The sequence below is a fragment of the Phocoena phocoena genome, chromosome 1 (assembly GCF_963924675.1).
Source record: "Phocoena phocoena chromosome 1, mPhoPho1.1, whole genome shotgun sequence".
Taxonomy (NCBI): Eukaryota; Metazoa; Chordata; class Mammalia; order Artiodactyla; family Phocoenidae; genus Phocoena; species Phocoena phocoena.
This window is the reverse complement of record NC_089219.1, coordinates 84144380-84159580: the sequence shown is the minus strand read 5'-3', so window position 1 is coordinate 84159580 and position 15201 is coordinate 84144380. Positions and strand designations below refer to the sequence as shown.

The window sequence follows — 15201 nt, the reverse complement described above, 5'->3', positions numbered from 1 at the left end:
CCAGTGGTTACATTTATGTTTTAAAACAGGAAAAACATGGAATGGTATACCACACGTATTACATAAAATTTATACTATTCGAGTTTACATACGTCTATTATTTCCCAATATCTATCTTGGGTTTGGTGGTCTATCTAGGTTGAAAAATAATTGATTGAGGAGAAACCTAACAAAGATGCAAGGGATATAAAATTGCTAATTTACAAATGTATAATGTATTAAAATAATGTTAGAAATAAAAGTTAATACGCACTAGTGCCCCAGATTTGCTGGATCCTCTATTAGCTCAGTCTGGAAGTTCTGATGAAGCCTCTGAACAAGACTCCCCCTCCCCCTCCCCCTCCACCCCTGCTCTAGCGTACTCCAGTGTAACTAGGCTTGTACGTGGAACGGTATATGAAATTAAACAGAAAAGAGATACTTCAGCTGGTTATACAGGAATATACACCTAGCTCCGGCTGATAAAACAGACATGCATCTAAAAAGACAGACAAATATCAGTAGCCACATGATCCTAAAGGTTTTGAGTGAACATTCAGGAAATTGGGGTCATCTGACTTTCTCAAAGTGTGTGAATCCAAATAGACGCACTAATACAAACGCGTAAGTAAAGCTATTATTTTCGTTAATATACAGGATAACATCACAAGAGTGATTCCTGAATGCATTTGGGGTTGATCTTTATAAATTAAGAATTGTATGTTTAGATTTATCTTCACCCTTGAGTCATTACTCCCAATCTTGTCTGCTTGTCAGACCACTGTAAATCCTGGCACTCACCAGTACAAAGTAGTATGCATACAGCGCTGTACAGTGGTGAATTATAAAATACTTGTCACCAATCACTTTCCAATACCAAATGAGAATCAACAAATCTGTAACAAGGAAAAATAAGATATTACACAGGAAGAAAGCTTCATTGTTTTTCAAGTGTATTTAACTTTCTCCTGACATCACATCCCAGTCCACTCTGAGCCCACGGCACTCGTCTCGTACATCAGGAGCTCAACTACCCCTTTTACCACGAAGTATGTGCTTCCAGATAACTGTCTCCCCTGCACTACTGGGACTTCTCTAGGAAGAGGGCCAAGTGTGGGCATCCAGCACAGTGCCAGGCATATAGCTATGTAATGTAACGTATTTGTTGAAAGTATAAACAAATTAACTTGTTACAAGGGTTAAATAAAATGAAAATATTACAGAATAAATATAATCTTAAAATAAGGCTAAATTACTGATTTTTGTCACTATAATAACTCAAACGGATAAGACGATCTCAGAAAAGGTATAAAACGACTAACTCGTGTATAACACAAATTCAGCAAAAAAATTTTAAAGTTAACATAGAATGTGGTTAAATATCAAAATAGCAAAAAAAAAGAAAACCCAAACACGAAGAACTATAACTATTAAAAAGATATCTTAAAAAAGAGCTCAAGGCATCCATTTTTCTTTAAATTCTAAATCAATACCACAATTCAGAAAATTGTTTCATTTAATAAAACAGAAACATCTCAAACTGTGAACACAAGTATTTTCTTTACCAAATGGTTAAACATGAAATTTAAACCTGGAAACAAATGGCTATCATGGATGGAAACCAGAGTCTGATTCAGGTTTTGTGGGTTTGGAGCTTATAGCATGAGGAGCTTCTTTTATAAAAAATAAAAATTACTAATACAAAACTAGATGTGAATATATATAAAGGTAAAAGAAATCATCAGATTATAAATTTTAAGGAGAGGAAAAAATACCACAAATGTGGAAATCAAGAAAATTTAGAACTATTAGTAATTAACTGCCTGATATGCTTCTCTAGATACATTTTTCCTATATTTGGCTGTATATTCTTTGGTCACCAAGTTATATGATAATGATCTTATAATATTTTCTATAGAGAGAATAAAAGAATTCACCTTTCATTCAGCTTGGTTTAGAAAGTTTGTTTCAGTTCATAACTTATTTTTAAGTGTTTTGAATTATTACCTTATTTGAGAAAATCTTTATCAAGTTTCTTTCATACAAGATTTCCTGGGTAGTAACTACTCTCTGAATTGACAATACTCACTAACCAGTGTATGAGGCATATCATAAATTTTGTGTTAACCTTGTCAATGACAGCATTTTGTGCCAAAGAGCAAATCTTTTCCCAATATGTCCACAAGATACACTCTTCTTTTAATTGGGCCATTGAATAATCCAATAGCCTATTCATTATTTCTATCCCAAGTGTATCTTTTCCTCTTAATAAATTACTGTGTTTTGGTTTAATCTAATTTTTTTTTTACAATTCACTTCTTGATGGCAGAAAATTTTCTACCGAGTCCATCCCTCATCTTTATCACTTTTGTTTCATAGTCCATTATTTTTACTTGGATTTTCTTTCAGCTGTTTATTAAATTTGAAAATTACAAAATAGGGTTCCTTGCATAAATGTCCAAATCAGAGATCTCTTATTTCTCGTTTTATTGAGACAGTCCAAAATGTCTTTTCAAAGAGCAGTTTAAATGGCATATTCTCAACTTAACTTCCTCTCTGTCTCGTTGTGTAAAAGGTTATTCCAACCTCATTCAACATGAGAGAAAATATGACAGAGGGAAATGTGAAGTAGAAAGAGTCCACGATCTTAACTGATTATGACTAAAATACCTTACTTTCGCAAATCTTACCAAAACAATACAAAACCATGACCATGGGAGCACATTTCAAGGGCCCTTGCAAGTGAGAACCCCGAGGCTTAAACTTCCTTAGCGTCATGGTAATTGCACCTGAGCAGCTCTTTAGTCCAAAAAGGAACCATCACTAGTAAAAAAAAAAAAAAAAAAAAAAAAAATCCAGGCCTAACTGAGGCCCCACTCTACAGCTCTGATCTTTGAGAACCAGAGAGCCAACATGAAAAATGTTTCATGTTCTACCATTACAGCAGATATTTTTTTCCCTCAGTATGGATCCTAAAAGTTGCTTCTTAAATAAATAAACCAAAAGCATAACTATGTATGTATTCTTTGCATAATTCCATAAGTAGTCTAAAAAGAAACAGACAGTGAACAACATATCACATACCAGAAATGAGGTAGCCTGAAGCAATAGCAATATTCACTTTCACAAGAGATGGATCACCCCTAGAAATATTAAAAAACAGGTTCCTTTTTTTAGCACATGGTTATAGATGACAGCTACTTTTTTTTCTATTGAGATTTAAATATAATTTAAATGTTCTCTATAGGTGCTCAAATGGTAACTTGTCATTTGCACAAGGTACTGTGTTAGCTATAATGCTTCTAACTGCAATAATCATAATTGCTTATACTTATTAGCCCAAAGTTTTATGAGAATAATATTACCAAAAGACAACATTTTGTAAGTGTGTTCTCATATGATTTGTTTGTGAAAGGACTCAAATGGAATTCCAGATGCTGGTGGTTGTTGTTTTGATTCCTTATTCCGAATCAGAGACTCAAATAGCCTCAAGAAATCATCTAGCCTGCCCCTGATTTAGAGGCACTATACTGTCACCCTCACTTTACTGAGGACTGGAGAGATTTGCCTATTATCACAAGTTAGAAAATGATCGGAACAGAACAATTTAATCCTGCTGTTTCGACCCTTACACATATCAAGATCCTACACTTTCGCCCTGCTCATGCTCTTGGCTCCAAGAAACAGATACAAATGATCAGTCCTTTATCTGACAATGTGAACTACTGGTAAAATGAACATAAAATAAAACTGACAACAGGTAAACTACAAGTGGAAATATTTAGTAGAAGTCATGTCTTCTTTACAAATTGTGATCTGTAAATATGATCCAGGAAAATTGGACCTGGAATAAATTATGGTATCTAAGAAAATGTTAAAATATCAAAAAATATAATAGGTAAAAATTTGATAAGGACAAATTGGTCAACGAATCAAATCTCTGTTATAAAATTTACTTCCCAAAACAACTGGTTCTGTTGACAATCATGTGGGTAAAATAAAAATATGAAAAAAAAGTAGCAATTGTTTAGGTAGAGCACATTAAAACTTGGTCAAGGAATGAAATTCACTAAATTAATTCACTTTGAAAAATACCTTCTCAGTGAAAATGTATGAATACTGGTATAACTCTGACCAGCATAATTCCATATTTATGAATAAAAAACAACATAACTGCAGTCAAATAGAGATGGCCAAAAGACCTGGTCAAATTGCCCCACATCCCTCAGAACCCACGTCTATCACATCCCTGTGCAGTGCTTTTTCAAAACACTCCCAATCCCTCAAACTAAACTGAACTAAGTCTTCTCATATAATGCCAGGAAGTACAGTTTGTAAAACTTCTGCCATTGGAATGACATTTAAATTCTTCAAAACAAATCATCTTACAAATTATCGTGTTATGGCTAAACATAATTATTACTCATGCTTCAAATCATCTCATGTGGTACTAAATTCCTCTCACATGGACATCTATAATTCTCATTTTCCTATCTTTGATATCAAATGATGGGTCAAACATAAATTTAAAGACTAAGTCTATCCTATCTATCTGACTATCCTATCTCAATAATAACTCATTTTTGCTCAGAACAGTGTTTACAATAACTTGATTTCACTCACTAACACGGTATAAACGCTTACACAATCATCATATTCTCCCTGTTTTGGATAATAATTGCAATACTAATGCAAAATGGCCCTCATTATTTGTATTAAATCTAAAATAAATCATTCTAATGCACCTTGCTGAAATATGTCTGAACACAAGCATTTTAACAAACCATACACCATCAATATATTTTCTGTTTTAAAGTAAAGAGACGTTCTTATTAATAATTAAAATCAAAATATAAGTCAAATTGACTATATTGGAAAGAAACAGCTTACCAAAGTGGATCAGCAATAGTAGCCTCATCAAACAAGAATATGTACAAGCCAATAACCCCAACCACCAAAGAATGACACGTAGACACTACCCTGCAATGAGATGAAATAGACACAAAGATTTTAGAATCTGCAATAAATTTTAACTAATTCTGGCAAGTCATTTAACACTCTGAAGAAGTTAAATGTGGAAGCATTTAAATATAGGATTGGAGTACCTCTGAGAATATAATACAAAATTGCTATTTAGAAATCCAAGGACCACAACTTTACTTTGGAATCAATAACAAGAAAGATGCCCAGGTCTACAATTTCCTGCTAGATAAATGATGAATCACTTATTGATTAAAGAGTCTAAAGCACAAGCATATCTGATGAACCAGTTGACAGAGTTTTGTGCAAACAGATGGCATTTGGTAAGCATACTACCCTACACCCTGCTCCATCCCCAGCAGCATCACTGCTGGATTAGTTCCTGCTCCAATCAGTTAGGAATGACTTCCAAATCTACTAGCCTTAACGAACTCCATATTCATGGATCAGAATTGGAATGCATCATGAAATGAAAATGTATTCCCTTGGAAATTTCAGTTTTAATACACACATTATTGTACTTGATTCTTGTAACAAATCTGTGAGAAAGCTAAGGTGGCTATTATTAGTGTCTCATCATTATTATGAAATCACTTCTAAATAGAAAAATGGAGGACCATGAATTTATTCAGAAAAAATCTGTTTTTAAAAGAAATGCCCAAGTGAAAACAAAATGTTCACATGATCCACGTGGCATTTTCTTTATAGAAGGAATAACTTTTAGTTGAAAAACATCAGTTTCTATGAACATATCTTGCTAAAAATTTAATGACTTAACCAATATGCAAGTTCTATGATATCCTACTTAAAGAACTGTATACAGGATACTATATGCTTACTCACATAATGAAAAAGTTTATGGGTAATGAAGTTTCTCTTCTCTTCATTAAAACAAAGGATGAGAGGAATAGCAAAGTTTTCTTTTTAGAAATTAATTGGTATGCAATGAATCTCTCTACAATATGACCCAAATCGTTAAAAGTAAGTGAAATATATCAACCAATACAAAGTTGATATTAAAAAGTCTCATTGTAACTTGAAAAATCAATATACTTGATCTAATATATGATGTGGTCCTAAGTAAACATATCAAATTAAATCAAATCATATTTTAAATGCTCAAAGAGTCTCACTAATTTAAAGGCACTGAGTCCTTTGTAATACCAAAATACATTTTGAAGTGTGATAATTAACCCAATTAACCTGGTTTACAAGTCTGGAATTTTCACGCCAAGCACACCTGTGTTCCATTTGAACATAGCAAGATAAAAATGTAAGTTCCTTGATCTCAAATAAAACATGCCATCTAAATAATCAGACAACCAGCTTTCTGTTGCCATTCAAAAATTCTATTAAAGGAAAAAGCATAACCTTTTACTAACCTGTTGGCTTAGTAATCTTCTATCAAAAAGTTTCCTTTTGGAAAAAAATCTGAATTTTTGTTCCTGATACTCAGGCCTCAAATTCCCTACTCTGTTGAGATGTTATATGGTAAAAGGGAAGAATTACAAGCCCTCAGCTGATGGAAATGGCATATAATTCACGAGAGAAAAGTTACATGTTACTTGGATCAAATAGCTCCCACTATAATGAACAGGAGAAATAAACACCCTGTGCTTACATGCTATTCTGTATTAATAGTCTATACGTTCAGAAACTTCTGTTAGTGAAAATTTCATATTTCATTCTTTAAAATCAGATTCCTGGCAAAGCAAAATGTAGATTCCTCAGGGTCTTAAAAAAAACACCAAGATAAAATATTTCAATTTTGTTTGAAGAAGGTTAAAAAGGAATGTTCGTTGGTTTCTTTTTTTTAAGGAAGTAATGACAATTTTAGAATAGCACTTTAAAATTACTGATGTAATCACTCGCAAGTTGTATGAGTATTACCAACAGAAATTACATAGCACAATCAGACAAAAGAGTTATATTTTGAAGAAGCAGATTTAAAAATTAGGAATATTTCAGCACAACAGGACTTTCCATGCCATAGGAAAGCAAGTGGAAATAATAAATTTATTTAATTATATAATGTTAATAACATCTATAAGTATGTATGTCTGCAGAAAAAGTAACAATTAAGTATAAGATTTTCTGACTTATTAACTCAACTGTTACTCTCAGGTGTGAATTTTCTGGAGAGCTTTTCTGCCTTCCGTCCTTTTACTACTAGACGATTTGGGCCACTCATCGTTCAGAGACTCTTTCCTGATTACTAGAGAGAATTAATGTGGGTTGTGTTGATCTGTCTGTTTTAAGACTGGAATCTGGATTTCAAGACATACATGTGTATTCAAAAAGCAGCCAACTGTTTTTCCTTCTTTGCACTCTCCACCTCACAGTTTAAGTCCTATGTAAACCAAGCTGGAGTGGGAAACAGGAGTAAATTTGAGAGAAAATAGCATAGCATAATAGTATTTGAATAGCATAATGAATCATATAATCCCAGACTCCTTTTTCAAATGGGAACTCAGTTTCCCAAATGGTGATTCCGTGTCTCATAGAATGGCAGTGATAAGACTGAATAATGCAAAGTATTTCTCAATTGCATCATTTCATTTCATTTTTACCTTTGCTTCTATCTATCTGTACCCTCCCTGTTTCTTTGGCTTGCAGCTCACCAAGATTCAAATGCCTTTACCTACCTTAACCATGTTGAAATGGAAATGAAAACAGTTCAAAATTTAGTCGCAGAAAATGAATGTCCCCCTCCATATCCCTTTCCTTCTCTTCCCCAACTAATCTATCTTCATGTTAGAAATGGTTTTACAAAATAGTGGTTAGTATCTTTTGTATCCCACATTTGAACAATATTTTTGTGCTATTGTTTAGACAAAAGAATCATACCTCTTACTTTTCAAAAATATGTGGAGAAATAATTCTCACTTTTGGGGAGAAGAGCTATAACATGTACGAACCAGACAAATCAGTGTAAGGTGCAGAAGAAAACAACTAGTCTTCTTCACAGTCTGAGTTATAAAAGTGAATGCCTACAAAATAAGTTGGCTCAAATAGATAGGGCATTTCAGGTCACATATGACCATCCTCAAATAAATAGACTTTGGCAGAAGTTTTTAATTCCGAAAGGAAATTTCAATGAAAAAATAATTATAGCAATTTTGGAGATCTGCTGAGTTCATTTTATAGTTAGCATTAACTTCAACAATAAACAGTATCCCATAGCTGCTCTAATTCACTGAGCTTTGCAAATGCACAGAGGTGTTTGGGCATCTGAAATGCTCTAAAGCAAGTGAAGCAGTCATCAGAGTCCGTCTGTGTTTGAAACCTTGTGAGAGATTAATGAGTTGCACACACACAAAAAATTTGCAAACCAACTAATTAAAATTCTGGCAGGTTTCTATATCCTTAGATGTCTTATTCGTTTTCCATTTACTTTTTTGTTTAAAAGATCTAAAAAGCAATTTTTACTTTAGAATTACGTAACAAAAGAACAGATTCTGGAGGGCTATGAATTAAAATGAAAGTTCATTAAAAGAGAGACATGTGCTAACCGTGCACCAGGTTCTTCGGTGTGTAGTGTTTAACTGTCCTAGGTTGGGCTAAGCCAGCCCGATACTATATATAGGCTACTCACAGCCAACTAATGTTACTTCTGTTACCATTTCCAAAGAACATGTGTTTGTTATCATAAATATTTCAGAGGAGAATGCAAAACAGTGCCTTCCACCACAGTCTGCCAGAGTCTACTTAACTCTTCCCTAGACAGTTAAATAAATTTTTCCTAACATCTTTCAGAATAAGAATTGAAAATTTTTTCTTGTATGAGATCTATCTACTTGTCTTTCCTTTTATTCCTAATGTCAAATAAAAAAATTTGACCTAAGATTTTGTTAGATCCTAAATGAAAAAGACTTTTTGGAAATATTTTAAATGCATAATTTTATTTCAAAAGACTAGGTATATTTTAATCAGTCATTTACATTTCGTATGCTTTACCTTGAGTTCCATTCAATCTTCTTTTCGAAGTTGAGATTATTAAAACCTGGAGAAACTTTTGCTGAAAACCAATAACTTACAAAGTGGAAAAGAAGCTGAAAGGTGAAAAAGCTGGTAAAACCAGCGCTGATGACCAATATGGTGTTGGTATCCATATTTCTTCAACCTGTTAAGAGAAATGTTGGCTATGAAATCCTTTAAATTGCTCATAATACACCTAAATTAATTTTTAATTTTAAAAGAGTATGTGGTTGTATTTTTAGTGATTTATTTTAATTTCGCACAAATGTAAGAATACAAGGAAACTATATGAATTTTAAGCCTTTACCAGCTATCTGTCATGTATCTCATATTTGTACTTAAAAGAGGGGAAGATCTATTACCTTAACGATTTCAATATTATAAATGTCAGGAGACAAATTTAACATCATATACTCAAAATTACCTAAGTCTAGAGTTTACCACTAAGAGGGAATTTCAAGTACTATAACTGAAGGTATTCTTTTCGTAATATTTTTAATTAAACTAAGGACAAATCACCTGATTTCTCTATGCCTCAATTTTCTCATCTATAAAAGAAAGTTGGTTAGATAATTTCTAAGAAACAATTAAGCCAAAATAAGAATAGAACTAACATTATCTGCTGTAGCAAAACAAAAACCAATTATATAAGAAAAAAATAATTGTACAGTGTGACAAACATTTAAAGTTTAAGAAGAATAATACCATCTTGGAAATAATCATACCACTGTTACTGCTTAAATTAGTATTTAACTTTTAAAAAAATATTTTGCAATCACAGATATCCTTGAACCAAAAATCCTCCATGGCTTTTTATCTCTAAAAGAAAACATTTTTATAAAAGAGCTCCAAGTTTTAAGGATAGAGTTAGCGCAAAGAATGGTAATATGCATATATACACATTCAAAGTATGTTTTCTATCTCATTGAGCTAAACTTTATCTGGCTCCTAAAAATCTTAGGAACATTCAGACCAAAAAAAAGACACTGAAGCATTTGCTCATATCCAGCAAATACAGCATTTCTACGGCTCCATCTTTTTTTTTTTTTTTACGGCTCCATCTTTGATAGAGCTGACCCTCAAATGAAAAGGAAATGAATCAATACATATTTCCAGCTGCCTAATGTGAAGAAATAAAGTCACCTACTGAAGCCAATTCACTAGAGAAAAACCACATCATTGACTGCACTAGCAATAACCCCATTTCATTCCCTTCCAACCAGGATATCATAATAAGAATCAGTCTCCCACAGGGCCTCTTCTGACAGAATTCATGTGTCTGTAATGAATTCTTTCCTCATTCTTTTTTTCTGGTTTGTGTGTACAGTAAAAATATTGATATCACAATTCTTCTCTGTGAGATTCCATTAACTTTATTCCTCATTTAATTGTTTTTAATTCAACATGTGTTTATTGGGCATTACAAAATTTAATTTTAACCTATCTTGGTCTTTTAACCTAGGTTTAATATTAACAAAATAATACATAAAAGTAAGTTTTATACATAAATTAAACACCACTGTAGTTTGCTAAGTGAGATGTAAAAAGGAAAATGTTTTTCTAAGATTAAGCAAATAAGGATCTTCATGCCAGGTGGGCAGATAAACAAAGACAATGAAACCAGTAACCGGTAGTGAGTGGAGAATCTCATCTTAAAAGTGAGGATGATTTGTCCTGAAGGGTTCTGTGTGTTCCCTGGAGGTTATGGAGGGTGGCTAGGCAAGAGCTGCTTATTCACCTCAGTTAAAATTCAATGTATACAATGAGTATTTATTTCATGAATGTTTGCTAGAAGTTATGTTATAAAACATAGTAGGTATCACGCAACATTATCCATTTTATGAATTGTTAATTTAAGCAATACATTAAAAAATCAAACAATTCACTATTAAATTCCTCATTCCTAAAAAAATTTAGTTTTTATTAAGTCTTTGTTATACTGGGTATCTTATATTTTCAACAGACTTTCAGTTAACTAGAGTTGGGGGGGTACATGTCGAGAATCTCTCTTTGCAAAAATGTTCCATTTAAAACTAAAAAGCTCCACATACTCAAGTTATGGATTCCTTTCAAGGCTCAACAGACAGAAGCTAATTAAATTGTTCTACTCCCAGCTTTGCTTCTTATTAAACAGCTGCTTGCTTCATCAGTCATGCCAAGTCAGGGACTAATCTAAGGAACTAAAAAAAAAATTTCCCAGAAAACCAAAGCTTCCGGTAGGAAGCAACTGCCCCTGTTCATTCACTGAATCAGGCAAGAAAATGGTGAAAATGGATAAAACCAAATAATGCTCATTACTGACACAAATTAAGGGCCTTTTAGAGTTTAGTGATTATTAAGTAGAGGAATACACAGTAAAAGTAGAAAAGTATTAGACTTGGTTCATACACCTCTACATACGGCTAGTAGCTGGCAGAAGGCTTGGATACTATCCTAGAACACAGCAGCCAGAACAGAAGTGGGAAATATTTCTGTGCCAATTTACAAGGGGAGTGTCTAGACATGAAATTTAATTAGCCCATCCTGATTCCCAGGAATTATGGACACCAAAGAAACTCTTCCAGAGGCTTCCTGAATACAAAGGATGTTTGTACTTTTCCCCACAAGATGGTTTCCATAAACTTTAATTCAAGTTGGTTTCTTGGTAGAGAAAACCATGAAAAGGTTTGAAGGATGCCTCTCAACCACCACCTTGTGAGGGCCCTTCTCCAGGAGGACTCCCAGAAGAAGGACCACTGGAAACAGCCCAGCCAGACTGATTCAGTCTTTACTTCAGCCAACAGTTCACCCAAAACCTGTCATGAGTCCGCCACATACCAGGCACTGTGCTGGGACTCAGACTACAAAATGGGAGACATGCTCATGGGCTAGTAGGGAAGCAAGAAACTGATCACTCCCACATAAAGTGGTAAATTCATGGTGCTAAGGGGGACACTCCCTGCTTTCCTGGGAATAAATACCCAGCAGAGAAGACATATAAACAGTGAGGAGATATCTGAAGGTACTCAAGCTAAACCAAGAGAACATCTTCTCATCTATTAAAATCCCAAAAAGATGCTCTAAGGCTGAAACTCCTAAAGATTCAGTTCCACCAGGTGACTCCAGAAATACTGACCCAGGAATACAACCTTTACTCTCATTTCCCCATGTTCATTATCTCCTTGTAGCACAAGGGGTTCCTTAGGGAGTGTGTTGGAATCACCAGTATCACCTCCAATCATCAATACACATACACAACCTTCACGTTCTGATACAACTTCCAGGGAAGAACCACTGCTGTACCGATTAGTAGTAAAAATCCTTAAATACAGGGGGAAAAGTTCTTATGTGGTTGTTTTTAAGGGGAGCAAGGAAGGGGGAGCTAGGAAGAATACCCTACACATGCTTAGCAGTCCTTTTCCCATCCCTTTCCTTTTTCCCACATTGACTCCAAATATTCATTGCTCTCAAATCTCCAGTTCTCCCTGTCTTACAATAGATGAGGTTTCTTCCCATTTCACCAAAAAATGGAGGCCATCAAGCATAAACTCCTGACGATGGCAATGTTTACTACCTCCCCTCGCCCCAATCCAGAATTTTTCTCTGCACATTATAGGCTCTGCTGGGGTGTATGTCCCACACATTCAACATGGTTTACATTGTGTGCAACCAAACCCCACCATCTCCCAATGTACCAGTCCTGGATGGTCAGCTACCCTCTGGATGGCTCCATAAGGGCATCCTGGAGGCCCACATGCTCCACATGACCCAAGCTGAACTTAACCCCAAACCAGTCCTCCCCCCAGGGTTCCGTATCTCAGAGGATGACACTATCACCCACAAACACCTCCTTACCTTTAATCTAGAACAGCTCAGTCATCCTGGTCTCCTTCCTATTTCCTACTCACATAATTAACTGAATGCCAAATCCTTGTAGATTGAAGAATACCAAATGAAGAACAACTTGATTCCACGAAAAGTTCTGAAAGTTTCTCATGAGATCCTTATTAATAACACAAAGAAATGTGGCTAGATAACAAAATTAGGTAAATCTAGAGTTAGCTGAAAAACTAGAACCAGCATTTAGATCAATGATCTGAAAGAGACTTGAGAAATATCTCCTGCGATATCCCATAAGGTTCTCTCTTTTTGGTCTCTTTCAGTAATATTTTTACAAATATTTATATGTTTACTCAATCTGCATATAACACAGAGCTGGGAAAGATTGCTAATAGAATCAGTTAACAGAATCAGGTTTCAAAATGATCTTCAGAAGCTAAAATAGTGAATCCCAATCAGAAAGATAAAAACCTGAATAATTTTTTCAAAGGCAATACCCAGGTATAGGACTTAGCATAATAGCTATATAACACACGCTCATCATGCACACACACACACACACACGTAATATTAGCATGTTAATTTACACAAACCAATAAGAAATAATAATGTAATGAAGATACTAATAACAAAAATCAAACCTCAGAACCACTTACAGAGAGCATAGATCAAGACACGTATCAGTCCCATTTTACTCTGAATTAATCACATGTCAAGTACCTTTACAGCAGTGTAACTAAGATGGTGATTTTTAGAAATCATATCATATCATGAAGAGTTGAAGGGCTGAGTAATGTCAGCTTGGGAACAAGATTACTTAGAGAGGACTGAAGGGCATTCTTCGGACATCCGAAGAACTGTCATGTGGAAAAGTGAAAGAGGGAACTTACTGTGCACCACTCTAAATGGCCCAAATGGGCAAAAATTACAGAAAGGGAAGAGCTCAGCTTAATTTAAGGAAGACCTTTCTAACAATTTAGAAGTGCCCAAGCATCTGTCATGGAAGTGGTAAACTGACCACAAGGAGGGTTGGTCTGCAAAGGGGTTGGGCGCTAGTCTAACCTTTAGAGCACGTACAAAGTAAGATTCTGGGATTCTAGGACTGAACTTAATTGTGGCATCTAAAAACATAATTTTGTATTAAATACTACACTAGCTTTTCAACAGTCTATCACTTATGTTTTACAAAATCAAAGTTACGCGTGTAAGAAAATATTAAGTACGTATGACACGTTGGGAAGTACACAGGCTCTGTTACAGTCTTGAGTTTGAACTTCAGTCCCACTGCTTGTTCACTGTGTGACCTGGGGCAAGTAACTTGCCTTGCCTTACCTGCACCTTGGTTTCTTCATCTGGAAAGTGGAGATAACGACAGTACTAATCTGACATGGGGAATAAACCACGGAACGCTGGGCGCTTAGAACAGTACTTGGTGTGTGGTGCACACTCGGGAGTACTGTTTCTCCTTCCACCATCGACCGCCTCCAGCAGCATGCAAGACATGCAATTTCTGGGCCTGTCATCACTCCAGCCCAGGGAAACAAGACCATTCTCTGGCCACTAGGCCCTATGCCTCTAACTCATCCCCTTTACATTAGTCAACACTCAAAATGTAGGCAGCCCCACTGCAGAGATCTAGCCTCCATCACTGGACTATCCCTGTCACGCTCCAACGTTCCTTCCCAGCCACCTGACCCAGACCATCACCCCCTCTACCTCCCAAATGCTTCCACTGGTCCCCTGGGACTGGGCTCCCCACCCAGAAAACAGTGCTCTATGCTTGGCCTCTCCTCGGCCTGCTCTGAAGACACCCCTCTTCTTCTGCAACTTCTCAGCTAGTGGCTGCCTAGGCCCTCATCCTTCCGTGTCAGGAGTGGCCCTACAGGCTCTTTGCTCTCATGGTTCCCTTCAGGGCTTACTCCTCCCTTCCCTCACCTCCTATAAACACGCAGGGTGCTTTGGTCCTGCTATTCAGTTATACCACCTTCTCCCTCTTCTCAATGATATCATCTTCCAATCTCCTGAACATCTCCTCCCATTCAAAGACTTTGGTCCTGGTTCACTTATGGTCCTCAAGCCCTGCCATTATCCTGAATGACTTCCTATATATGTAGAAGGCCCAGGTTTCCTTAACAACTCAGTCCCTTAATCTTCATCTGGAATGGTACCCCTTCCATGCCACCTCAACCATTCATGGACCTTTACTGTCCCTTACCCATCATTTTTCTGCCTCCAAAATAACATTTCTAGAATTCTCCTTGTTGACCTTTCCTTCAAGTGTGCTCAGTATTACAACATTCTCAAGTTACACTGGCCTCTCAGCTTTTCCTCAATTCAGTAGCCCTTTTCTCTTTTTACTTCCCTCTTTAATCAGCTTATATCCTAGAGCACATCATTTCAATAACAGTCTTTCTAACACCCTACATCCCCTTTCCACTGCCAAGA

General features: G+C 35.6%; 1 protein-coding gene across 1 annotated transcript in view; it reads right to left on the bottom strand.

The window, feature by feature from the left end:
* TLCD4 (TLC domain containing 4) overlaps nt 1-9071 on the bottom strand; it is a 38729-nt gene extending 29658 nt beyond the window's left edge. Inside the window, exons 1-4 of the mRNA XM_065894943.1 lie at nt 8917-9071; nt 4870-4959; nt 3064-3122; nt 781-875 (exon numbers count right to left, since the gene is read on the bottom strand). Of these exons, the coding sequence (XP_065751015.1) occupies nt 781-875; nt 3064-3122; nt 4870-4959; nt 8917-9071 (399 nt within the window). The remainder of the gene's footprint in view (nt 1-780; nt 876-3063; nt 3123-4869; nt 4960-8916) is intronic.
* Between the last annotated feature and the right edge of the window lie 6130 nt (nt 9072-15201).